This window comes from Rhineura floridana, chromosome 4, assembly GCF_030035675.1.
Source record: "Rhineura floridana isolate rRhiFlo1 chromosome 4, rRhiFlo1.hap2, whole genome shotgun sequence".
NCBI lineage: Eukaryota > Metazoa > Chordata > Lepidosauria > Squamata > Rhineuridae > Rhineura > Rhineura floridana.
Genome location: NC_084483.1, coordinates 101,007,609 through 101,034,023, shown reverse-complemented (window position 1 = coordinate 101,034,023; position 26,415 = coordinate 101,007,609). Strand labels below are relative to the sequence as shown.

The window sequence follows — 26,415 nt, the reverse complement described above, 5'->3', positions numbered from 1 at the left end:
GGGGGTCCTTTTTGACCCTTCTTTGTCGCTTGAGCCTCAAGTGGCCTCGGTGGCACGGAATGCGTTCTACCATCTTTGCTTAGTAGCCCAACTATGCCCCTATCTGGACAGTGATGATCTCGCCTCAGTTGTTCACACTCTGGTAACTTCTGGACTGGATTACTGTAATGCGCTCTATGTTGGGCTGCCCTTGAAGACTGTTCAGAAACTTCAGCTAGTGCAAAACGCGGCAGCCAGGTTGTTGACGAGGACCAATCGGTCCGCGCATATAACACCTGTCCTGGCTCGCTTGCACTGGCTACCTATTTGTTTCCGAGCCAGATTCAAGGTGCTGGTTTTGACCTATAAAGCCTTACACGGTGTGGAACCGCAATACCTTGTGGAACGCCTCTCCCGCTATGAACCTACCCATTCACTTCGTTCAGTATCTAAGGCCCTCCTCCAGGTACCAACTCACCAGGATGCCCGGAGGATTGTTACTAGATCTAGGGCCTTTTCTGTGGTGGCCCCCGAACTGTGGAACAGCTTACCAGAGGAGATATGCCTGGCGCCTACGGTTCTTTCTTTTAGGCGCCAGGTTAAGACCTGGTTATACTCCCAGGCATTTTAATGTTCATGTTTTTATGTTTAATGTTTTAGTTTAATTCTGTTGCTCTTTGTTACTGATTTTATTCTAATATTGTATTTTAATCTTGTTTTGTACACCGCCCAGAGAGCTATTAGCTATGGGCGGTTTAGAAATGAAAATAAATAAATAAATAAATAAAAATAAAATAAATATTAGCTGATGCCTTGAATCCCTCCATCCTAAGCTCAGGTTGGAATGTGTGTAAATAAATAAACCATATTTCATAAAGACACTGCAGTCTCCGCTGACCTTCTTCCCAAAGGAAACCAAACCCTGATTGGGCGCAGGGACCCCCTGAAATCTCACCGCTCGGAGATTGGGGGAGGCGCGCAACAATAGTTAGTCATGGAATAAAGGTCAAGAGGTAGCATAGACATGAAACTGAATTACATTTTGAGAAGGATTTTGAAAATTAAGGAAGAAGTGAAACAGCGTAAGTGTTTGAGAAGCAAGTTCCATACTCAAAAGAAAAACATGGAGCATAGGCTGATCTGACAAAGAGATCAAAGACCTTGAGATGAGTGAAGGTTGAAGAGATACAGCAAATGTAGACTCAAGTGGGGTGCACAAAGAAACAGGAGAAACAAAAAGTGGTAAGAGGAAAGCCAAGGAGAGAACTTAATGGTAAGGAATCTGTATTCAATTTGCAGTGAAAGATCATCAGATGTGAGGTTTAGCATTTTCAGGAAGTTAGGTTTAGCATATTTACTGCAATGGGCTATCCTAGCAATTTTGACAAAGATGAGTGCATCACAATAGGATATACAACAGCTAAACATAACATAACTTAACATAAGGTAGCAGTAGTGAAAGGAAGCATGAACCAGACATTTAATCAGATGAAAGTAAAGGGTGTTTCTTGGCAGTGTCACATGATGATTTGGCAAAAGCTGATATTGACAAAGATAGGGAAGATTCAAAATAAAATTAAGTTAAATGCTTTAGTAAGAGCAGGGATGCTATGATATAATCCACCAAATTCAATTTCTGATATGGATATTGTTGTTCAGTGGTGTGGATAATTATTCTGAACCTTTACTACGTACAATTATATTTTTGGTCAGAGAACATAATAGTTAGAGACTGGATCTGTAAACATTTGTATAAGTCGGGTGAGAGGATGGGAAAAGCAGAGGTAGAATCCACATAATGGAAGGTTGCAGTGGAAAAGGTATCTCACTCCCCACAAAAAAAGTGTTAGGATTCAAATCAGCGGCTTAGAAAGTATGCCTTCTTTTGTGCAAGCTATCCAGTTAAGGGCAAGCTAGTCATCAGGAACCAAAGCCTATTCTAAAAACATGCACAAATGTTTACAAACAAATTGCAAATGGTTTGAAACTGTTTTAAGACTCTCAATAAAACAGGAGTTTGTATCCAAGCTCAAATTGTTTGCCAGCTTTGTCACTGGGGCATCAGTGAAATTATTAGTGATGATGATACAATTAGGAATCTCAGTGCAAATCAATACCCAGGCACTGGATACGGATCATATCCAGTATTACTGCCCCATTTATTGCAGCGCATATCATTTGTGAAGCTGAATGACTGGGAAATCAACACATTAATGTGTTACATTTGAATAAATAGTTTGATTAAAAAAAAAATCCCTCTTGTTCTCTACCATTAAGGAAATTTCACCAATGTTGTATTTGCCACTGGATGTTAAAAAATACTGATACTGATAAAAAAAAAAAAACTACCTGAAATTAAATGAAGATGACATCAAGAAAGATTGTGATTAACCTCCTACACAGAACTGCAGACAGAACAAATGCTGTTTCAACAATTACCTGTAGATGGCATTCATCCCATAGCTGTATGTAGCTCTTATAAGGAGTCTCTTTATATTTGCCAACACAGTCATGAATTCCCTTTTGCTGACCGGAGAGTCAGTGCCATGCAGAATAAATGAGTTGTGCTTCAGCAACACTTCTTCATTGTGTTCTTCAAATGGGTTCAAGTGAATTCCCTCCTGTGATGTGCTGATTCTCAAGCCGCTTCCCTAATAATTATGATAAATGTTAAGGATGATAATATTTTAAAGAACTGGCACATGATGGCACATCATTATAAAGAGTGCAGCACTTTGGTAAAAAAGAAAAAAATGTTGTAAGGCAAATTCCATACACATGACACACTCTCTAGTATTTGATATTTTTACTAGTGTGGAAACTTGGATAATAATGGAATGAAGTAATGCATGCAAAATTCAGATTATCTGTTGGAAACCAATGTCATGCATTCATGCTTTGCATGTTCAGGAAAAAATGTAGAATTCTGTGGCCCATTATCATAGTTTTACAATAGCAATAAATGAAGCTATCTAAAATAGTGTAATCTACCTCCACAGAACATATTCCAGTGAATTTATTTATTATATTTAGATTGTAATCTCAAACAACGTATTCAGAAGTAATTTTCACTGAAATAAATGGGCCTTACTTGTAACGATCTTTCTTCATGTGAAGTCTTTGGGCTTCATCATACATTCAGTTAAGCATCCTTAGCTCTTACTGAATTCAATGGGACCTAAGCATGCTTGCCTGTGCACTGTATTACATGTTCTGTGATATTTATTATTATTAAATAATATTTATTATTAAGGTGTGGAAGCAGTGGCTTTAGCTGTTTTGTCCAGCCTGTCAGTCTCTTGGGCCTCACCCCTCCTTGGTGGCAGTCCAAATGGGATAACATAGTGCAATCCTCTGGAGCCACTGTTTCAAATGGCAACTGAATGGGGAGATGGGGAGAGTATTGCCAATATCAGAAAGACCGGGAATGTTCTGTGCCCCTCCCCTTTCAGCTACCGCTGAAAACAGTGGTTCACCAAGACTCTTTCTTTTTTTGGAGGGGGGGGATTGCAGGATGAGAGTTTTAAACTCCACTCCTGCCCATCCTTTTATTCTGCTAACTAACTGAGAAACAGATGAGCAGCAATTAATGGGGTGCTATGTGGGGTGCTATATGTGTGTATGTGTACATGAATGGTGTGTTCATTGTGTGTGACTGTGTTTGCACATTGAAGGTGTGCAATTGTGTTAATATGTTTGGTGTGTGTGTGTGTGTGTGTGTGTGTGTGTGTGTGTGTCTGTCTGTCTGTCTGTCTGTCTGTCTGTCTTTTGGCTCTGGTCACTTTGGGGTATGCAGTTCCCAGCCACTGAGGGATTGCAGTCCTTGGGGGAAAGGGGTTCCCTACCCATTTGGCCTTTAGTTATCATCACCCCAAATGAAAACCAAACCTAAGAAAATGTGGCTGCATTTGCACATATTCATCCTATTACTCTTGACTGTTTCTTCTCTTCTCAATCATCTCAGAGTGCAGGACATGGAATAATGGGCTCAAGTTACAGGAAGCCAGATTTCAATTGAACATTAGGAAAACCTTCTTAACTGTTAGAGAGGTACAACAATGGAACCAATTACCTAGGGAGGCGGTGGGCTCTCCAACACTGGAGGCATTCAAGAGGCAGCTGGATACCCACCTATTGGGTATTCTTTAAGTTGGATTCCTACATTAAGCATGGGGTTGGACTCGATGGACTTACAGGTCCCTCCAACTCTACTATTCTAAGATACTTTTCTTATCTGCTGTCTTCCCCACCACTGAAATTTAGATTGGAAGGGTCTTATAGCTAGCTTCTTTTTTTAGCCCAATGCCTGTGTGCTATTAGTAATTCACTGAACATCTCAAGAGATGGGATAATACTCTACCTCTATGATGACATCAGACTGCAGCATTGCTTCTGCAGCATCTTCTTCCCCCATGAGGTCATAAGAAATGGTAAATTTCAGATGTCCTCCAGCAGCTGTTATCTGTGGTAAAGAAGAATGATGCTGATTACATAGCAGAAAACATGCCTTTAACCATTTTGAATGACTCTTTTCCAATTACAGTGCTTTCAAGGGGAAGGACTTGTATAGTGAAAGGACATGTGAATGATATAGAGCCCCAAGTAAGAATGATTATGAACTGCTCCTTTCCTGTACAACAATCCCCCTCCCCCCCTCTCTCCAGTGCTTCAAATAAGCCATTCTTATGGAAGTGCTTTCAGACATTGCTAAAGGCTGGAAACCATGCATGACATTTTTTTCTTTCCAAAATGTCTGATATAAACAGCGTTGTTTTTTAAACCATAACATATGCTGTACCATAACATTTTTGGCTCATTTTCCTCATTAAAATCTCTAAAACACAAGCTATAGTATTTGGAGGATACTAAACTGCTAGACATAGCTGGAGGAATTGGGGATGTATGTGCCTGTTCTATCCTGTCCTCTTTCCTCCTCTAAAATTTCCAGGTTCAAGGGTAGCACAGAGCGATGCAGCTTGGAGGACTCAGCTGGTACTACTGAATGCTTCTTGTGAAGTATAACCTAAAATGGAGGGGATCTGTCCCCAAGGGCTCTGGTGATGGCAGCCCTTTGCAGCCATGTCGGGGAGACCTGGCATGGCTTCAAAGCCTCCTTTTTGATGGCGGCGTGCCACACACACTGTGTTGTGCAGGGGGCAGGGCAGGGTGGCTATTTAAGCCCTGCTCCCCCCCTTGGACTCTTTCTGGCCTTGCGTGACAGTGGAGCAGGTTGTGAGTTACCCTGTGCCTGGTTTGCCTTGGCTTGCAGCCTGTTCCGTTGGAGCACAAGGTGGAGGAGAGAACCTGCATGGTGCGGCTGCGGATTGCAGCGGCAGCGTGGATCAGGGCGGAGGCAGAGTGGCTCACAGATTGCGGTGGTGGCGCAGATCAGGGTGGCGGTGGAATGGCTTGCAGCAGCAGCACGGATCACAGTGGCAGTGGAGCGGCTAGTGGCATTGGCAGGCTTGAGGGTGTGCAAGGTTTGGAGTCAGGGGGGTGATAGACGGGGCCTGCAGGCTCAGGCTGTCAGGAGGCCTCGCTCTCAACAGCATTAGTAGGCTTTTAAGGCCTGAGAGGCGTGGAGCAGGGATGATACGCTGGGACTGGCTGGCCTATGGAGAACCTGTTCGGCTGTTGGGAGTTGTTTTTGTGGTAGCCATTTTGTTGCCTTGTAGGCTGTGGGCTGCTGTGTGACTGGGCCTTTCTTTGGCTAGGTGGCCATCTTGTGGCCTTTTTGGCAAGGCGGCCATTTTGCAGCCTTATGTGCGGTGGCCATTTTGGGAGGATTGCCTAGGTAGCCATTTTGGGAAGGTCATTACTAGGGTGGCTATTTAGGGTAAGTCAGTTGCAGGTGGCCAATTTGGGAAGGTCAATTTTGAAGGTGGCATCTTGGGAAGGTCATTTGGAGGATGGCAATTTTGGAGGGCAGCTCTAAAGGCAGCCATTTTGGGAAGGTGTGTCTGGAGAGGCCCCCAGTTTTCCTTTCTGGTCAGTTGGGTTTGTTGTAGCATGCCTCCTAAGAAGCATATAGGTGGCTTGAAGGGGAAGGGGAAGGCCCTGAAGCAGTCTGCTCAGCGGCCTCCTCTTCCCCCCCCCCAGGAGACCTCATCCTCAGAGGATGAGGAGCCTGCTGTGTCTTCAGGGTTAGCCTTTATTGTGTCTCTGGAGAGGTTGAGCAGGCAACCTCAGGAGATTATGCGGAAGAAAGCTAAGGTGGCTAAAGGTAAACAGGATACGATGGGTCAATATGATGATGATTGGGATTCTGTTTTAGACTGTTTAGCTGCACTGGAGGGCTCGTCAGGCCAATTTGGACCTGTGTATTCAGCACCTGAGGGCGTTGGTGGTTGTAGGGAATCCTGTGGTGCAGGCTGCTGTATCTCAGCAGGGTTATGGTGAGTCCACTTCTCAAGGTAATGTGTGAGGAATGCCTGGGTATCCTGGGATGGGGCCTTGGGCTATGCCATGGGGAGTTGCTCAGGGGTGGCCTTGCATGGCATATTCAGGCACGGTACCAGCTGGATATAGAGAGGGTGCCCAGCAGCATCCCATGGATGATGCCTGTAGACAGGTTTGGACCCCTGTGGGCACTCCTCTGCAGGGGCAGCCTACCTCATTGCCGACCCGTTGTCTTTTGTCCGGGCTGATGTGTTTCCATTTGGGGAGATGTCAGCTCCTTTGGGGGCTCACTTGTTGTTGGCAACACGGGAGCGCATTTGGAAGGGGAAATACATAGTTGTGTTTTCCCTGTTATATTGAGAGCCCAAGCAGAAGGGCAAGGATAAGCAGGAGGAAAAAGACAATGAGAAATTTAAAAAGAAAAAGGTGGATAGCACCTGGGGTAATTGGATGGCAGGATTTTTTAATTTAAATGGGGGTAGAGATTCAGTGACAGCCTATGAGGGGGGCAGCTTTGGTAAAATACCTAGACATAATATTTAGGGCGTATACTGAATTCATGGGGTCAGCGTGGCTGGCCTATGATGAATTATTTAGGAGGAGAGCAGCAGTGGATGTGAACCTACATTGGGACAGAAAGGACCCAGAGTTGTGGCTCCAGTTCATGACTGCAGCCTGGCCCATGCAAGGGGATAGGGCAGATAGCGAGCATTTACTGGGTAAGTCTGCCACTGTGGCACCTTCCCGTGGGTCCATGGGGCAGAGGGTTCAACCCCACCAGCTCTGTTGGGAGTTCAGTGCTAAGGGCTTTTGCAACAGAAACCTATGTAAACTTAGGCATGAGTGTTGCATCTGCGCTGGCTCTCACCCTTTTACCAGCTGCTCTAGGGCTTGAGGGTTTAAGGGTTTTCAGAGGTGGAAAAAGCCCGGATCTGGGGGGCAGCCTTCAGGTAAGGGGCCCCACCCCAATTAATATTTGGAAGTTTTTGCATTTGCTATGGCAGTATCCTAGGCAGATGCCGTTTACTTGGGGGAAGATTTTGTTTTTGGTTTTAGGATTCCAGTTGTTGGGGAGCATAGGCCATACATGTCAGGGAATTTAAAATCGGTAGATGGAATGGAGACAGTGGTGCAGGAGAAAATAGATAAGGAGGAAGCTGAGGGATGGTTCTTGGGTCTGTTTGATGACCCTCCTATGCTGACTTTAAAGGTTTACCCTTTGGGCATCGTTTCTAAAAAAGATCCTGGACAATACTGCCTCATTCATCACCTGTCTTACCCTCGGGGGCAGTCAGTGAATGATGCTATTCCTGAGCATTTGTGTTCGGTGCGTTATGCTTCCTTTGACAGCACAGCTGATTTGGTGTTTTGGCCCAGGCACTCACATAGGTAAGTGTGATATTAAGTCAGCTTTTTGCCCCCTGCCAGTCCACCCTTTGGATTTTGATCTGTTGGGGGGGTTATTTAAGGGTTTGTTTTATGTAGGTTGAGCTCTGCCCATGGGATGTCCTATTTTGTGTTCCGCTTTTGAATGCTTTAGTACATTCCTTGAGTGGGCTCTCAGGAGGCAAGCTGGCTCTAATGCAGTAGTGCATTACTTGGATGATTTCTTTTTGCTGGCCCTTCTGGCTCACAGCAGTGTAGTCAGCTTATGGCTGTGTTTGGGCAGTTGGCAGAGGAGTTAGGGGTGCCTTTGGCCAGGGAAAAACTGAGGGCCCTTCACCTATGCTCACCTTTTTGGGTATTGAGCTTGACTCAGTAGCACAGGCTTGTCATTTACCAGCAGTCAAATTAGGGGAGTTGAAACATAGGGTTGATACCATGAGGGATGCTAGGAAGGTGACCCTCGGGGAGCTTCAGGAATTGGTAGGGCATTTAAATTTTGTGTGTAGGGTCATAGCACCGGGCAGAGCATTTTTGCACAGGATTTTTGGATTAGTTTAATGGGGTTTTTTTTTGGTGTAGGGATTTGTTATTGGAAGCGGAGTTGCAAGTTCACTCTGATGCCACTAGGGCTTTAGGTCTTGGGGTTATTTTCTGGAACAGCTGGTGTGCAGGGGCATGGCTGGTGGCTTGGGCAGAGGCTGGCATCACTTTTTGGAATTTTTTCCTATAGTAGTTGCTCTGTATCTGTGGGCGTCTGAGTTGGCTAACTCTGTGGTGCATTTTTGGTGTGATAACCAGGCCACGGTGCACGTTATCAACTCTCTTACCTCTAAAAGTACTAGAGTGATGGTTTTGGTTCATGCTTTTGTAACGCAGTGCCTTAAATTTAATATTCTTTTTCTTGCTCGCCATGTTCCTAGTCTGGACAATGGCGTGGCTGATGCCCTCTCTCGCCACCCGATGTTACATTTTCGGGAGTTGGTCCTTTGGCCAGAGCCAATGCCAGTGGCGCTGTGGGAACTCGGTGGTTTGAAGCTGAAAAAGCCATGATGTTGTTCCTTGCCACCAGCACAAGAAACTCCTATTTGAGAGCAGGTAAGGAATTTGACAGTTTTCGTATTCTCTCATTTGGCCTATCCCAGTGGATTGGCTTGTGGAATTTTGAATGGCTCTTCACTGCCAGGGACTTTCAGTGAAGACCATTAGGGGTAAGTTGGCAGGAATTGGATTTCTGGCCAAAGTTAGGGGTGTTCCTGATTTGTCTGGTGATTTTAGGATAAGGAAGATGCTCGAAGGGTACACTAGGGGTCATCCTCCTGCACCAGACACTCGTTGCCCTATCTCACCAGAGATTTTGCTGTGATTTCATGGGCTTTGGGTGTCTTTATGTAGTTCCAGCTATGAGGCAGTTTTATTTCATGCAGTTGCTGTTATAGCATTTTGGGGAGCTTTTCACATGGGAGAGTTGCTTGCCTCTTCAAGAAATGCAGGTCTGGTTGGGCTTTGGAGGTAGGGCTGTTGATGGGCTGTGTCCAGTCCAGACCTTGGGTTCATTTTTGTGAATTAGGGGTACATCTGGGGGCTTCCTATTTTGTCACTGGGACGGTCAGCCTTTGACTAAGTTCCAGTTTTGGTCTATCACTAGACGGGCTTTGTCATGTTTGGGTCTGGATCCCAGGGTGTTTGGTACACACTTTTTCCATGGCATCTACCCTGGGATTTGGGAGCACTGTGATTCAGGCAGTGGGGCGCTGGCGATCGGGTGCTTTCTGGGCTTACGTTAGGCCAATCAAGGGCCCATGTTGACTGTTGCGCTAATGAGGGTATTGTTAATTGTTGTTTCTGTTTTAACAGGTTGGAGGGTGCTGGAGAGAGTTAAGGTACTCATTTGTGGCCACAGCATGGTGTTCTGCGCCAAGAGGGCATCACAGACCAGGCATGGAACCCAGTTTGGGCTCAGCCATTTCACTTCGGTCCAGTGGCTGGGTAGACGTGGGATGCTGTGGGAACACCTCCTGCCAACACTTTTTGATGCTTCATTGGTGCAGCACCCTCCACAGGTTTTGGTTGTTCATTTGGGAGGCAATGACCTGGGAATGTTGAAAGGAAAAGCCCTTATCATTCAGGCTTACCTGGTCTTTGAGGCCATACATAGAAGGTGGCCTGGGACTGTGATTGTTTGGTCTGATATCCTCCCCAGGAGGATTTGGAGGGTGGTAATGGACCCCAGAAGCCTGAACAAGGCTAGTAAGAAGGTAAATAGGGAGATCCGGCTCCCTCTTGCCGATTGGCAGGGTGAGGTAATACATCACCCAGGGGTGAAGTGTGGAAGGGCTGATCTTTACAGGCCAGACAGTGTTCATATGTCTGAGTTGGGTAATAATCTGTTTCTGTTTGATCTGCAGAGTGCCCTGCATGAAATTATTTGTCACAAGTGGGGGAATAGGGACTAAGCTGAGGCTTGTCCTCTTCTGTGGTGGATATGTACGGGAATTTCACAGGGTAGTGTTTGGTGAGCACCCTTAGGCACTCTTTAAGGTGATCGGTGGGTACTGAGGCCTGCCTTCCGGGTTGTGTGGCCTGTTGGCAGGATAAGGCTCATCTTTGAGGCTAACCTGTAACACCCACTCAGAGTTGTGTGGCCCTGAGGGGGGTGGAGCAGGAACGCCTCCCTAATCACTCTGCAGGGATGGGGCCTGGAGAAGAGGATTGGTCTCGGACCACCCCCTTTTCCATGGCAGGGTGTCTTCACCCGAATGGATAAGAGTTAGGTCCTGCACTTTTCTCTGCAGATCATTTATTATACAATCAAGCACTTCATTGGCTTAATTTAAATAAACGTGACCCTTGATTTACCCATACTTCACCATGTCTTGCCTCTTCATTTCCCAGCTGTGGGCTGCAATCTTTGTTATCTTACAGACATATCTATTTGAATGCTGCCTTTTCCTTCACATTTCTTCATTGCTTTAAAATAATATGAGGCAAATAACCTCAAGGCATCTTTTGACCCTGTAATGAATTTTTCTTCTATATTTATATTTGTTAACCATTGACAATTTTAAAGATGCTGCTCACAGCATTCCAGAAAATAGCAGACAACGCAAATTGTTCTTAGGAGCAACATCAAAACCAAATCACAAGTGAAAGTATTCAGAGAAAAGAACACAGCAGTTTAGAAGACTAAGTTAAGCCATAATTCATATTCAAGTATAGCAAAGGTATAAGTTTTAGAATCTCTCCCTCTCCCTCTCTCCCTCTCCTTTACATTTCTCTCCCCACATTTCTCATTCCTATCCATATTGTTGACTGAGAACATTATGTGGACATTCTTCAAGGCTGTTCCAAAGGGAATAATGTACTGTCTTCCACTATCATTTGTTATACATTATCCTGCACTCCCAGTACAAGTACAGTAGGGCCCCACTCATACGGCAAGTTAGGGACCAGACCCCCGCCAAAAAGCAAAAACTGCCAAAAAGCAGAACATCAATCAGCTGTAGCATGGGGAGCTCCAGCTGACAGCGTTTGGCCCCTGAAGCTCCCCATGCTACAGCTGATTGATGTTCTACTTTTCTGTGATTTTTTGGCAGGAGCCTGTGGCACAATCAGCTGTAGCATGGGTAGCCTCAGCCCCCGTGCTCCAGCTCCCCGCACTACAGCTGATAGCATCGCCCTCTCCCCCTGCTCACTCCCCCTCATTATGGTGGGGGATAAGTGCTCCCCTTCCGTGGCAGGCTCCTTGCCACGGATCGCAGGGAGGGAGCTGCCTGCCCACCCACGCCTGCTCGCTCACCCTCCACCAGCTTCCTGGCTCATCCTTCCCCTCGCCCCCTTGCCCCCCATCTGCTCACTCACCCTCTGCCACCTCCCTCGTTCATCCCCCCTCACCCGTTCGCCTGCCCCCTGCCTGCTTGCCCACTCCTCGCTTGCCCTCTGCCACCTCCCTTGCTTGTCCCCCCTCGCCTGCTCGCCCTCCCTCCCTCCTGCCTGCTCGCCCTCCCTCCCTCCTGCCTGCTCTCCGCTGCCTCCCTCGACAATAAAATGGTGCCCAACAACATTCTCAGACTCAGCTGCTGAGTGCATCAGCCCAACTGTAGTTTAAAAAAAGAACGTTTCCAAGCTCTGATGCAGCTGAGTCCGAGAAGGGCGCCAGGTGCCATCAATTTGTGCACTCAGCATCTCTCTGTATTCTGGCAATTTTCCACCACAAAAATGAAACAAGCGCCAATCATATGGAACATGGATACAATTCAAAACTGCCACATTAGCGAAGCGCCGGAAAGCGGGGCCCTACTGTACATCCAAATACATGAAGCCAATATGTTTTCTAATGAAACATAAATGAGGTTTCAAAGAGAGCAAGTGAACATTCTGTAGGTCACACCCTGTATGCTATTGATGTTTGATAAACTATGAATAATAAGAGAAATATCAATAAATTACATCAAGTTTTTCATTTTTAAAGAACATAATTTTGGGTTACTTTGGGCATCCACTGAGATTACAGTATTTCATAACCATTCTTTAAACATATGTTTCCCTCCAATAGAGCAAAAAGAAAAAAGACCACCATCACCATCACCATCACTCGTACAATTTCCTGAGACGTTAATTTCATTTCAGTGAGGCTCATGCAGAATGTCCTGGTGAAGTTTGCCTCCCAACCATATATAGTAGAATTAATTTGGGGGGACACTCCTTAGAAGTGTAACAATACTAATACTAATATTACTAATAAATCCCTGTGCCCTTTGCTCCTGGCACCTGAGTTGTAAAATTCAAATATCCCAATGGAGTTTTTGGCTCTATTTTTTGACCTTCCCAAAGGAAATGCAGTAATTGAAAAAGGCAATAAGAAATTATTGTATTAAAATTGACACATTCTGCACACTTAGGCATTCCATTATCTACAGTACAAATACCTGTCCCCCCCTTCATTTCTAAAATTTATGATTCTAAGAACAATACAAAAATGTGTAACTGACATTTCTTTAGTAACACACAGGGCCTGCTTCATCATGAAGCAATACTGTAGTGTAGGATACCTACTTTAGGAGGGGAGAAGCATGTTTGATCTCTTGTTGCATTCCTTAATCTATTCCTATGCACCAGTTGTTTTGCCCCTAGAAAATGAATTGCTGACATGTTAATGTTGAATATAATTGGGACCTGTGTGAAAGCAATTTCAAACATTGCTCCTTGTGTATATGTTGCCAATTTGAGCAAACACTTTTCATATTTACAGTATGTGTGGGCTGGACCTGAGTTCCCAGGGGCAGCCATTAAAAAAAGCAGGGTCCATGTCTTGGAAGAGCCATGCCAGACATGAGGAAGTAACAAGAGAGGGCAGAAATATTTGTGGGAATAGGCTCAGATTTTGCACATCATTAAATTTGGTTTAAGAATCCAGACTTAGAAGTATTTAGGACTATGAACCTACATAACAAGGTAGGATTGAATCCTGGCAATTATGGACATCTCAAGCTATTCTTCAGAACCAGTACCTTCCAACTCTGTGTATTTCCAACCTTTCTTATTACTTTCAGATTTATTTTGGCAATGCCCACATATTCTCCCTAATCACAGAAAGACAATAAAATAAGGGGTTTCAATATTTGTCTGCCCTCCCCAATTCATTCCGTCTTTTAGATGCTGTTAGACTATATTGAGACAAAATGACTGGAAAACTGTACTGAAGTTGTAAGTTATTGTACTAAACTTTGTTTCTTTCAATGATTTTTATAAGCATTCACTGTGCTGTATCTTAAATGGACTCAGCATTTTAAGTTTCAGGCATTTTTTTTTAAGTATAACCAAGGGACTATAAACAAACACATGTTTGATGCTACGTACCACAGTGCACAGTAAGCAGGAGAAATCCCTCACTCCAGAATGGCAGTCTTAGTGTTCAATAGGCTGCCAACCTAACCCCAAACTGACTGGTACCTGTGACGAAGTACTGAATGGAAAACAAGCCACCTTAACAGATGGGCAGTAAATAGTACGTGCCTCGTGTGGGTTACAGGATGCACAGACGGAGTGTCTGAACATCTGTTTGCTTTAATTTATATGCTTATGTTATAAGGGAATGTTCCATCATTAATCCAGCCATGGGTTGGATTAACATTTTTAGAAATAACAAATACTAGCTGGGAAGTCATAAGGAGAATTTTATATGTGTTTGTTGCATTTAAGGAAAAGGGCAAAAAAGAGATGTTGAAATGAATTCTAATGAAGCTCTTACCATGGAAACAAAGTATGTAGTTCTTATCATTTTAATATAAATTCTCAGCTACTGTTATATATTTTAGTTTAGTTGTAAAATTCTGTTAACCAACAATTTAAAAAGAATCCTCTGTCTTTGATAAAACCTTCATCCAGAGTTCGCATTCGTATAACAGATAAAAGGAAAACAGCATTTTTCCTTACTCTGTTTGAATAAGAGTATAGAACAAGTGCATTTTTTAAAAAAAGTTTTGTTCTCTAAATATTTTCCATGGGAATATGATACTCATAGTATTACAGAGCAAATCCCATAATCATTGCTCAGTGTCAGTTTAGACATTTTTTGCACCTAAAGCGAATAGAATAGAATAGAATAAATCCCAACCCCTGCAATAAATTACAACATATTAAGCCGGTATAGTCATTTCCATTGGATATCACTGGAAAATGCCCAGAAATAAGAACATGAGAAGAGCCCTTCTGGATCAGGCCAATGGCTCATCTAGTCCAGCATCTTTTTCTCACAGTGGCCAACCAGATGCTTATGGGAAACCAGCAAGCAAGACCTGAGAGCAATAGCACGCTTCCCTCCTCTGGTTTCAAAAAACTGATATGCAAAAGCATACTGTCCGCAGCTATGAAAATAAGTCTTCTGAAGCCAGCATTTGACTATAGTCTTATAAAAATCAGTTATATAGGCCTTGTCTATGTCTTCTGTTTATGTTGCTTCTGCAAGAAGCATAAATAAGGCTTTAAAGATAATTTATGCCTCAAAAATGAGGGAAGTTGTTTGCAACAACCCAGAGCTGACACCACTTCTCAAGCATTCAAATGCCAAAACCTAGATCGCATCAATCATTTTCATTCATTCATTCATTCATTCATTCATTCATTCATTCATTCATTCATTCACTATTTGATTTATATTCCACCCTTCCCCCCAGCAGGAGCCCATGGTTGGATCATGGTTGGATGCTTTATGAATCTTCCAAGCAAGTACTATATGAAAATCCCATGGGGTGGTTGCACATAATACCTAGCGTGGTAAGTGGCAGTAACGCAGCTGAAGCTCTGCTCACGGCCAGAGTTCGATTCCAACGGAAGGAGGAAGTCAAATCTCCGGTAAAAGGGGTCGAGGTCCACTCAGCCTTCCATCCATCCATCCGTGGTTGGTAAAATGAGTACCCGGCATATGCTGGGGGGTAAAGAAAGGCCAGGGAAGGAACTGGCAATCCCACCCTATGTATACGGTCTGCCTAGTAAACGTCGCAAGATGGCACCCTAAGAGTCGGAAACGACTCGCACTACAAGTGCAGGGACACCTTTACCTTTAGTGTGAAATTATTGTCTTATTGCAATAGGAGGGCTGAGGCTGAGAAAACAGTGGCTATCCTAAGAACAAGCAATGATTTTAATGGTCAAGATTAGAGATGAACTGGGACCTCTTAGCACATCACTTAAACTCTTTACCTTAGCACAAGTTTCACTCTAGTTATAACAGGCATTATAACCACTTGCTAGCCACCTTTTGAACATGATACCTGAAAATTTGTTTCCCTTCTATCTATCACATATTTATTTATTTATTATTTGATTTATATCCGGCCTTTCCTCCCAGCAGGAACCCAGGGCGGCAAACAAAAGCACTAAAAACACTATAAAACATCATAAAAACAGATTTTAAAATACATTAAAACAAAACAACTTTAAAAACATGTTTTAAAAAGCTTTCAAGACATCTTAAAAACAACATTAAAAACATTGTTTGTTTTTTTTAGATTTAAAAACATGTTAAAAAGCAATTCCAACACAGATGCAGACTGGAATAAGGTCTCAAAAGGCTTGTTGAAAGAGGAAGGTCTTCAATAGGCACTGGAAAGATAACAGATATGGCGCCTGTCTAATATTTAAGGGGAGGGAATTCCACACGGTAGGTGCTGCCACACTGAAGGTCCGTTTCCTATGTTGTACGGAACGGACCATCTGATAAGGTGGTATCTGCAAGAAGCCCTCACCTGCAGAGCGCAGTGATCGACTGGGTATATAAGGGATAAGATGGTCTTTCAGGTATCGTGGCCCCAAGATGTATAGGGCTTTATACACCAAAACCAGAACCTTGAACTTGGCCTGATAGCAAATGGGCAGCCAGTGCAACTCTTTCAGTAGCGGGGTGACATGTTGGTGATACCCTGCCCCAGTGAGCAGTCTTGCCACCACATTTTGCATGAGCTGGAGGCTGGGCCTGGCAACCAAAATGTCTTCTGTATCTTTAAAAGTTGTGCAGGAGGAAGGGAGAATTTCACCTTGTGGTTTTTCCCATTATAGTGTTGCAAGAAAACCTGCACTTGGCTGAATTTTCCCTTCTCTTAAAGATACAGAATCATTCTCAGACCCTGAGCCGGGCACTCCTACTGTACATACACATCCCTTGCTGTCTCTCCAGGGCTGTCTAATAGTTATCCTTTTGAGAGAGATTGTTGTTGTTTCAAGAGACCCTCTTACATTTTAAGCCAATGCAGAAAACATTAATTAAAATGAAGCTTTATTACTCAATTCAGCTGAGCTCGTTGTTCACTTCATGATGATAATTCATACTTCGGAGGAGATAGAAGTTTTTCAGTATTATTTTTAAAAGTATTTTTATGATTCCTTCCATCACAAAGTGCCATTTTTCAGCTTCATTGAGGTCCAGTATTAATGCCCTATTGTTCTGTGCATATACAAAATATTATTTGGGATAAATGGAGTTAATGTTATAATGGCAAACAACATTAAAGAAAACACAATGGATGTGTTCTTCCCACTTCCCTAGCTAATGACTACATCAGCCTTCCCAAACCTAGTACCCTTTGGATGTTTTGTACTATGACTCACATTAGCCCAAGCTAGCTTGACCAATGGTGAGGAATGGTGAGAGTTGTGTCTAGCACCAAGTAGGGGAAGGCTGAGTGAACCACACTTTAAGCTATGTTTGCCAAGAAAAAACTAAATAATCCAACTCTTTGATTGTGCATGTGAATCTTTGCTTTGTGAACGTGAAATTCTCCAGCGATTGATAAAACATTCAAGGAATATGTGTTTGAACTGACAGCTCAATCTGTTGGCATAAAGAGAACTGCAAAGTAGTCTCAATGAATTGTCTCCTGCACAGGACAATGGATTGCAGGAGATTCAGGGCTTTTTTGCACAAAGTATGTACACATATACTTTTTTAAAAAAAAAACCACATACACACTCATCAATCTACTCTTTATTTTTTGATTCAGCCAAATAAGTTGTACAAGCACAGACATACATATGCATGCATACATGCCAAACACAGACACACATTAAAATGTGCAGGTATGCACACAAATTAACTTTAAGCTGCTGCCACCTGTTTCTCGTTTCAGAGAATCCCCTCTTATATTTCTCAGAAGAGAAACCCAATCCACGTTCAGATGCAATTGCTGTCTCATAGATATCGTAGCAAAACAATGCCAACAAAGCTAAAACAAATGTACCCCAAAATAGAATAGCAAAAATAGCAACTTACTTTCTTTTCCCACAGCAACATCATTATACCTAGAGTTTCACTTAGGAATGCCATTTCTAGACATTAATTTCCAATTTCCCCATCTAATATGTAATGGTCTCTAAAACTTGTTCTCTAATTCTCCCTTGTGGAAATTATTTAAATACCATATACCCACACACTATATTACGACAGTGATGGGTAGGCCTGAATTAGCCCTTGGAAATAACCCAGTATGGCAAAAAATAATGCTGACAGCTGTGACAGTGTTGCAGAATATGCCAGATTTTCCTCACTGAAGGGTTATTAAAAATCTACTAAGTGCTTCATCAGAATTATAAATATTATCCAAACCTCCAGCTCATCCTGAAAGTAGAAAAATTAAAAAGGACAAGCTCATCAGCTGCTGAGTAGATTTTTTTTTGCAGCAATTGCTTTGCTCTTACTAAATGATATAATTCAGTAATTAGAAGTCAGTGAAATAGACCAGGGAGGTATATGGTTACAGGGAGACACTAACCTTTCTTTCAATAATCTTGTAATTTATAAAGCAAAACACTGAGGTGAAAGTTAAACATAACCATTTTATTGTCCACAAAGACAGGATTTATTTGGTTCATGCTGTTTTCTCCTCAGAAAAAATCCAAATGGGCACAGATAGTAACCTTACCATTGACCATTAACATTGCTGTCTTATAACAGAAGAGGTTTCATAATCAAATGATCACAGATTACTCATACCTGAGTAATTATTTTCTAAAACCATCAGAAGGGCAAACAGAAGGCTCAGACCTGTGTGGAAGCCTTTGCTATTTGCCTTGAAAATAATCGCTGATCCCTAATGTTCTATGTGTATGTGTGTAGAGGGGGAATACCCTGCAGTCATTTGCTGGTGATGGAAAGTAGTCTAAACATGCTTGGAGCAAATTAACTTTATTGAATTGAATGTTTATTTCGGTCCATGACCAGCAAGTATTAACTTTATAAAATACCACTCAAATATTCTTGGGGTGTGTGTGTCAGCCCTGATATTGAAAGATTTTGGTGCTGACCCCTAGCACAAACTGAGCCCTAGATTAAACATTTTCTGTATCTGGATGTAACTTGTAATCAAAATGTGTCAAGTAAAAAATAAAGGGCACAGTATTATACAGCCACAAGAGTGGCTGTATACTATAGCCAGCGTGGACTTTTCACATTCCGCAATGTTAAATTGAAAATAACCCCCATGCCATTCTGATGTTTCCCATAAGCTCATTTCAAAACAAAACCTTACAGAACTTATAGTCCTGAACTCAGAAACGTTTGCTTAACAACCCTGTCAATTTTCCTGGCGATACACAAAACAGTCAGAGAGAATTGAGAGTTCAAAGTCTAAAAAGAGAGAAAAACCCAAAACCCTTTTGGACTTTTTTCTCTGAGAGTTCTCATAATCTGTTGAAATTCATTAAAAATCAGCCATGTTCACAGAGTACCTGTAATCCTAATACTGACCTTGCCCCATACTCTGACCTTCATCTTCTGCAGCTTAAAAGTTTAAAAAAATGCCTCGCTGATTTTTAATTAATTTAAGAAATTTTGGCTGGAAGTCAATGATAAGGGCGGGCATGCTCAGTAAGAACCAACTGTCAGTGTTCTAAAAGCCTCACAGCTGCTGGGCTTGGCTAATCAGGGGCCACACCCACACCAGACTTTGATTTCACTTGAGAGAGTCATGGCTTCCCTCAGAGAATCCTGGGAAGTGTAGTTTGTGAAGGGTGCTGAGAGGGGACTCCTATTCCACTGACAGAGCACCAACGGCCAAACTGGTTTAACAGTCAGTCACTCTGATTGAAGCTCTGTGAGGGGAACAGGGCATCTCCTAGCAACTCTTAGCACCCTTCACTAACTACACTTCCCAGGATTCTTTGGGAGAAGCCATGACTGTCCAAAGTGAAATAAAGGCCTGGTGTGGCTGTGGCCAGGGACAACTTTGGTTTAAGTTTGGGTGGGAGGCTACATGTGCCTGATGTAGAATAAAAAGGTGGGGAAAATGCTGAAAAGCAATGATACTGTTCACAATGTTTTCCTTTTCGAAAAGAAAGGGTTTTCCCCTCTGCTCAGTGCCCACCCACCAATCTCCTCCCCCTCCCCTCCCCCAGGTCAGTGTTGGACTAGGACCTGGGAGACCAGGGTTCGAATCCCCACACAACCATGAAGCTTACTGGGTGACCTTGGGCCAGTCACTGCCTCTCAGCCTCAGAGGAAGGCAATGGTAAAACCATCTCGGGATACCATTTACCATGAAAACCTTATTCAAAGGGTCAACGTAAGTCGGGATCGACTTGAAGGCAATCCATTTCCATTTTCAAACATGATTGCACAGAAATAAATCCCACTGAACTCAAAAAGTATGCAAATGATCAGACTAGAGTTGCCAGGCCCAGCCTCCAAGAGGCCTTCTGTATCTTTAAAAGTTGTGCAGGGGGAAGGGAGAATTTCACCTTGTGGTTTTTCCCATTACAGTGTTGCAAGAACCCTGTACTTGGCTGAATTTTTTCTTCTCTTAAAGATACAGAATCATTCTCAGGCCCTGAGCCTGGCAACCCTAGATCAAACCCACCCTCCCTTCTCCCTTCTCCCTCCTATCCCCTTCCTCTTGCCTCTTGCCTCCCCCTTCCTTTGCCCCTCCTTCCCCATCCCCTTCCAATCCCCTCCCCCTTCCCTCCTCCCCATGGTCAGTTTTACCTACCTTAAGCATGATTGCACAGAAGTAAATACCATTGGACTCTATAAGCATGCAAATGATCAAACCTGCCCTCCTCTCCCCCTTCCTTTGCCCCCCTCCAATATGCTCCTTCCCCTTCCCCCTCCCCCTCCCACCCTCCCCCTCCTCCCCCATGGTCAGTTTTTCCTATCCTAAGCATGATTGCATAGGAGTAAATCCCATTGAACTCAATAAGCATGCAAATGATCAGACTTGCTTTTCTCCTCCTTCCCCCTCCTCTCCCTTCTTCCCCCCCCTTCCTTCTTCCTCCTCCCCTGCCCACTCCAGCCCTCCCTCCCTCCATCAGTTTTACCTATCCTAAGCATGATTGCACGGTAGTAAATTGCACTGAACTCAATAAACATGCAAATGATCAAACCTGTCCTTTTCCTCCCCTCCCCCTCCTGCCTGCTCCCATCCTAGTCCTCTCCTCTGCATTTCCTCCCCTCCCTCCTCCTCTTCTTCCTCCTTCCCTCCCCATTCCCTGTGGTCAGTTTCACCTATCCCAAGCATGATTGCAGGGGAGTAAATACCACTCAACTCAATAAGCATGCAAATGATCAATGCATTCTCAGCAAGCTTGCACAGGATCCCATTTCTTACCTCCCGGATTAAAAAGCAGGGAAATTCACTAATAGGCAAAAAACCTTGCAGTTTAAGAATGTACCTATAGCCCACAGATCTTTCTATCAAACCTCCTCTCTGAGATATTGTACTGCCCTACAAATTTGGCAAAATGAAAAAACAATTTGGGTTGGTCTTTCACAGTCCAATCCACTTGCTGTGTAGCTTGGAAGAATTTGGTGACGTACCTCTGAGCATATGGTGAGTGGTGACAACACATGCAATCAGCCCAAATAATAGAAAGAAGACATGTGCTGTGCTGATCTTGTTTTAGCAGGGAGGAAGCAACATTATTAAGACAGTTGATATCATTCAGATGGTCACTTTAAATATGTCTGATATACTTTGCAATTTTAGTGAAGTTTCCTATAGGAAATCATTTTCTTTTGTTTCTGTTTCTGTGAATATGTGAAGTACAGCAACATTTTGCAAAATTTACACTAAAAAAACCTCCAAACATAATTGTGGAATAATGGCACTGACTATTCTGAAGAATAGTCTCCAGTGGACCTCAGGAGTGTCTCAATTTGCACAAGATAAAACAGTGGGAGGTGAAATAAATTCTAGCAAACTTCTAGGTGTGCTCTATGTTTTTAACTGACCGTGCCCACCTTGCCTTAAATGAAGTAGTTTAAACATAAATGTAAATGTACTGCCTTCAAGTCGATCCTGACTTATGGCGACCCTATGAATAGGGTTTTCATGGTAAGCGGTATTCAGAGGGAGTTTACCATTGCCTCCCTCTGAGGCTGAGAGGCAGTGACTGACCCAAGGTCACCCAGTGAGCTTCATGGCTATCTGGGGATTCGAAACCTGGTCTCCCAGGTCATAGCCCAACACCTTAACCACTACACCACACTGGCTGAAAACATGCATCCTCTTTTTTCCAACAGCTAGAGTCATTGCTGAAGTAGCAACATATTGTAATCAGTCTGATTTTACATCAAACTGCAGTTTCAGATTCAACTGCTAATGCACTCAAAAATTGAAATAGAACATAACCAACAATTTGAAATACAAAACCGTCATATGACATTGACCAATAAAAAGGCATTGAATTAATAAAATTTGACACAGATTTCTAGGATGAATAATGAGGAAATAAAATTTTCTAGTTTAGATTCTCTATAGAAACATTAGTAACACAGGAAAGAAGCAAAGTAAGAACATCAACAAACATACAAAAATATAATTCTCCATCTTTGGAGGTGGCAGGTATTGCTACCACTCACCATAAGCTCAGAGGCACATGTTACCAAATTCTTCCAAACTACACAGCAAGTGAATTGGACTGTGAAAGACCAACCCAAATTGTGTTTGCATTTTGACCAATTTGTAGGGCAGTCCAATAGAAAAGAGGTCAGGTCTCCTGCTCCCCTGGTGCATTCACTATCACTGCGCAATTTCCCTGCTTTTTAAAGTTTGATAGAAATATCTGTGGGCTATAGGTACATTCTTACAGCGGTGTCACTAGCGGGAGTGCGGGGGGGGGCGGACCTCCGGCGCACGCCCTCCCTCCCTCGCGTGTGCACACGCGCTCCAGGCTGGCGGTGGAAGGCCTATCCCGGCTTCACAGCCAGTGAGCGGGCACTGGCTTTCCATCTCGCCCGCCCGCCTCCAAGGAGGAGTTGGCTGCACCGACCTGGAGCGCTTCTCGGCTCCTTTGCTGGGCAACGGCGCAGGGCGGGGTGGCTCTGGGTGTCACCCCCCTCAGGGTGTCACCCGGGTGCAATCCACACCCTCCGCACCCCGTAGTGACATTCTTAAACTGCAAGGTTTTTTGCCTGTTAGTGAATTAACACTGTTTATGATCATCAAGACAATATTCATATATGCTGAAGCACATATGTGTGTTTTCTTTTCTGCAGGCAGTACAGGTTGGTTAACAAACCAGTACCTGAAGCCACAGTTTGCTTCAGGTTTCCTTGAAGAGTTAGAATAAGCCACCATTTCCTGTGGGGATTTAACAGCAAGCTGAGGTTTATTTAAAACTGAAAGAGGAAACTTTTAATCTCTCTCCTCATGTGCAAAGGAGGAAAGACTAAGGGGATTATGTGAGTGCAAGTTTTGGCATGGCTTATTTTCATGGTTTATCATTAAAATTTACACCTGAAATGGGCTTAAGTGTATATTCCCCAAGCCAAAGAGGATTTTTTTCTGTATTCCATGTTGTTAGATTAATAGCCTGCAGTTGCAAATCTGCATGTTTTGGTCCCTTCTCACACCTAGCAATAATAATGTACAATGGACCATGAAACAAGAAGTCACCCTTGTCTCTGCAATCAGAATCTTAAATTGCCTCTTATAAACTGATCTCAACTTTATTCTTGCTATTGGTTTCAACCCCAACGTCCACACTTGTAAAATTTATATGAAGTTGTAGATTTCCAAGGGTGTTACATGAGAAGGGAAATGTTTAGTATCAATCCTTACTCAGTGAGCCAAGAAACTGGGTTTAAAACACTCCTAAGAGCTTGTATTTGAGGGATGAAATATTATGCATATTTTTGGAAGACTTCAGGAAATGAGTGCCTGACCTGTATTTCGTTCTCCCCCAATAGGAGAACAGCTACAGTTCAGTGGTACTACACATGAATACAGACATCATAGTTTCTCCTGTTAAGATCTTGAAAAAGGTCTTGGGAGAGTTGCAGTTGCTCAAAGAAGAGGACTCACAGTCTGACTCAATATAAGGCAGTTTCATATATTGGAGACTGCATCCAGTGAACATTAAATATTTCTGGTGGAAGTGGCCAAGAAATTAGCTGACTATTAGCTTTAGCCATTAGCTTCAGTGTACAAGCTGAATTGCTATCCAGGAGCCAGATTATGCCTGCACTAAGTCCTAGCATACAGTGTCACTTGGAAACTATTATCTTCATTTTCTTTCCCCAAAGCGCCACAAGATGTACCACTGATGTGTTTCACCAGAGAAAGCATGGGCTGCTAATGGTGAGCAAAATGGCTTCTTGCTGCATACTCCCCAGTTTGTAAGTAGTCTGAACTATTTGGCATGAAAGAGAATACATGAATGCAAACTAATAACAATAATTATTTTTGCAGGTAGTAACGGCTGATAAAACGACAGCATCCATTTCGTAAATTGACCTGACGTAAAATATCCATTACTCTCTGTCGAAGTTACCTATTTTAAGGTTAAATGCATTTGAAAGAGAGAGCAGAAGAGAGGGAGGAAAGACGCAAACAGCACTGAACAAGTAGCAGGAACACAGCATCTTCTGTTCTTGGGACTCTTTCACATCCCACCTATTTGTACCTGACATTTAAAGTAATAATACTGTAATGTATAGTTATATTTCATCATGTCTCAAGCAGATTTCTTAATTTCCATCTATCAAAAGAGTAAGAAATAAAAGGAACAATATCAAAGGAAAAAATGGAAAACTTTATTAAAGTGATAGTTATTTGTTCTTTCTTGCAATAAGATAATGTAATGGGACTAGCTTCAAAGCACTCTAGGAGTAGCCATGCTTTTAGATTAGTTTTGAAAGCACACTGGTGGGATGGGCACTTTATACAAGTATTACTGAATTTATAATTGTCTAGTTGAAGATAGTTTAACAGTTTTATTCATATCACCTAGCCAGTCATATCTACATGGCCAGCATCTTGGTTTAAAAACAGATGTATATAGGTGATAAACTAAAGGAAGAGATCCTTCAATAAAGCATGCAGAAAAACCAAGTCACAGACAATAGAGGACTGAAAAAATAAGTTAATAATAAGGCACATATACAAGACAAACCTCAAACATAATATAATGAGATACAAATACATAGAATAAACAGTAAGATCCAATATCAATATGTTCAAAAATGTTCATCTGTGAAGTCTTGGATTGCTTTTAGTAGATAATCATGGCTTTCACACAAGCCAGAATATGGGAGCCAACTTTAAACCATGACTTATATTCTGGTTTGTTTGGAAGCCATTAACCACAGCGCTAATCGGAAACTATGGCTCACTGCAGTTTCCTGTTTTGTTTGCCCACTGACACAAAGGGAGGAGTGAAGCAGTTGCTCATATCCTAACTTATAAAGACATGATTTGATTGCCTGAACACAACCACTATATTGCCATCTAATCTACTTCACATGGGTGTGATGTAAAACCAAGATACATGTTGAACAACAAGCACTGGATGAAGAACAAGGATGAGACAGGAAAGTGACTGAAGTAGTCTTAACAGCGGCCTGAAATATTCCCACCTATTGCAAGAACTTCCCCATGTTCTCGCAGACTATCTGAACGCAAAACAAGCGCTCATGAGCAGCAAGGTCTGGGTTATTGAGTTATATATCATAAATAACTTCCTCTTTCAACAAGCCTTTTAAGTAGAGACCTTATCCCAGTCTGTGTTGGAATTGTTTTTTAATATGTTCTTAAAGCTTTTTTTTTTATAGATGTTTTTAAAGATGTTTTGTTTTAATATGTTTATAAGACTGTTTTGTTGTAATATATTTTAAAATCTGTTTTTATGATGTTTTTACTGCTTTTGTTTGCTGCCCTGGGCTCATACTGGGAGGAAGGGTGGAATATAAATCCAATAAAATAAATAAATAAATAGAGTTGTGATTAGTGTGCTTTGTATTGTGCCCATACATTTCTTTTAATTTAATTTCTTATAAAATGCCAATGCCCTCCTTTCAAGGTATATTTTTGCACAAATGTATGCTAGCCAGATTTCCATGTCCCAATAAAAGTAAGTCCTTATAAATGCAAATGTTTTGCTTTAGTCTCCAGACTCTTTAATATTTACTAATATCCCATGGTACCTTAAATTTAATGCAAATGGTATAGCCTGAACCAATTAATATTTTTAAAGCTGAAATATGAAATGTGGCTAAAAGAGGAACAAAGAGGAGAGAAATGATTATAACAATGTTATAGTACAAAATATAAATACAGACTAATGCTGTGGGGCATTGCTTACAGGGCATTTGGGCACATGTTGCACACCTTACCCCATTATCTAAACCAGACCAGCAGCTCCCTTTGGCACTGCTATTTCCTTTCCAACCACGGTAAAGGACAGATGAACATTAAAAGGGCAGTGGTGCCATCTCGACAGGAAGCCCAGGGCTCCAAGCAGCAAAATGAGCCTCCAATTCAACAGGGCTGGCTTAACACATTTTAAAGCAATACACATGACTATCTAAAGAGGGAGACCCATAAGACCATACAGGCAAGAGTCTAAAATTACCCAAATGCTCCACTGAGAAAGAGCTAGTGACTGACAAAGGCAGAGCATTCTATAGTCCTTTTAGGCTCAAAGGAACCATATGGGGTGGCAAACTATACTAGACAGAAAGGAAAGGAAGGGGAAATAGGATATGTGAGCAGAATGAAAAGTTTATCCTTAGGTGATAAATTATAATGAAGAGTTCCATATGAACAATGGACAGCAATTTGTGAAGACCAGTGACTAAGTATACAAGATACATTTCATTTCATGATTTCTTGACACAGTCAGTGTCAATAAGAGATTTTTCTCCTCCCATGCTACTTCTGTCATATC

General features: G+C 42.6%; 1 protein-coding gene across 10 annotated transcripts in view; it reads right to left on the bottom strand.

Annotated features, from left to right (window-relative positions):
- LAMA2 (laminin subunit alpha 2) overlaps positions 1-26,415 on the bottom strand; it is a 748,112-nt gene that overhangs the window by 353,076 nt on the left and 368,621 nt on the right. For all 10 annotated transcript variants that reach the window (XM_061623807.1, XM_061623808.1, XM_061623810.1 and 7 more), the window contains 2 exons: positions 4,340-4,441; positions 2,419-2,630 (listed from right to left, as the gene is read on the bottom strand). In XM_061623807.1, coding sequence (XP_061479791.1) covers positions 2,419-2,630; positions 4,340-4,441 — 314 coding nt within the window. The remainder of the gene's footprint in view (positions 1-2,418; positions 2,631-4,339; positions 4,442-26,415) is intronic.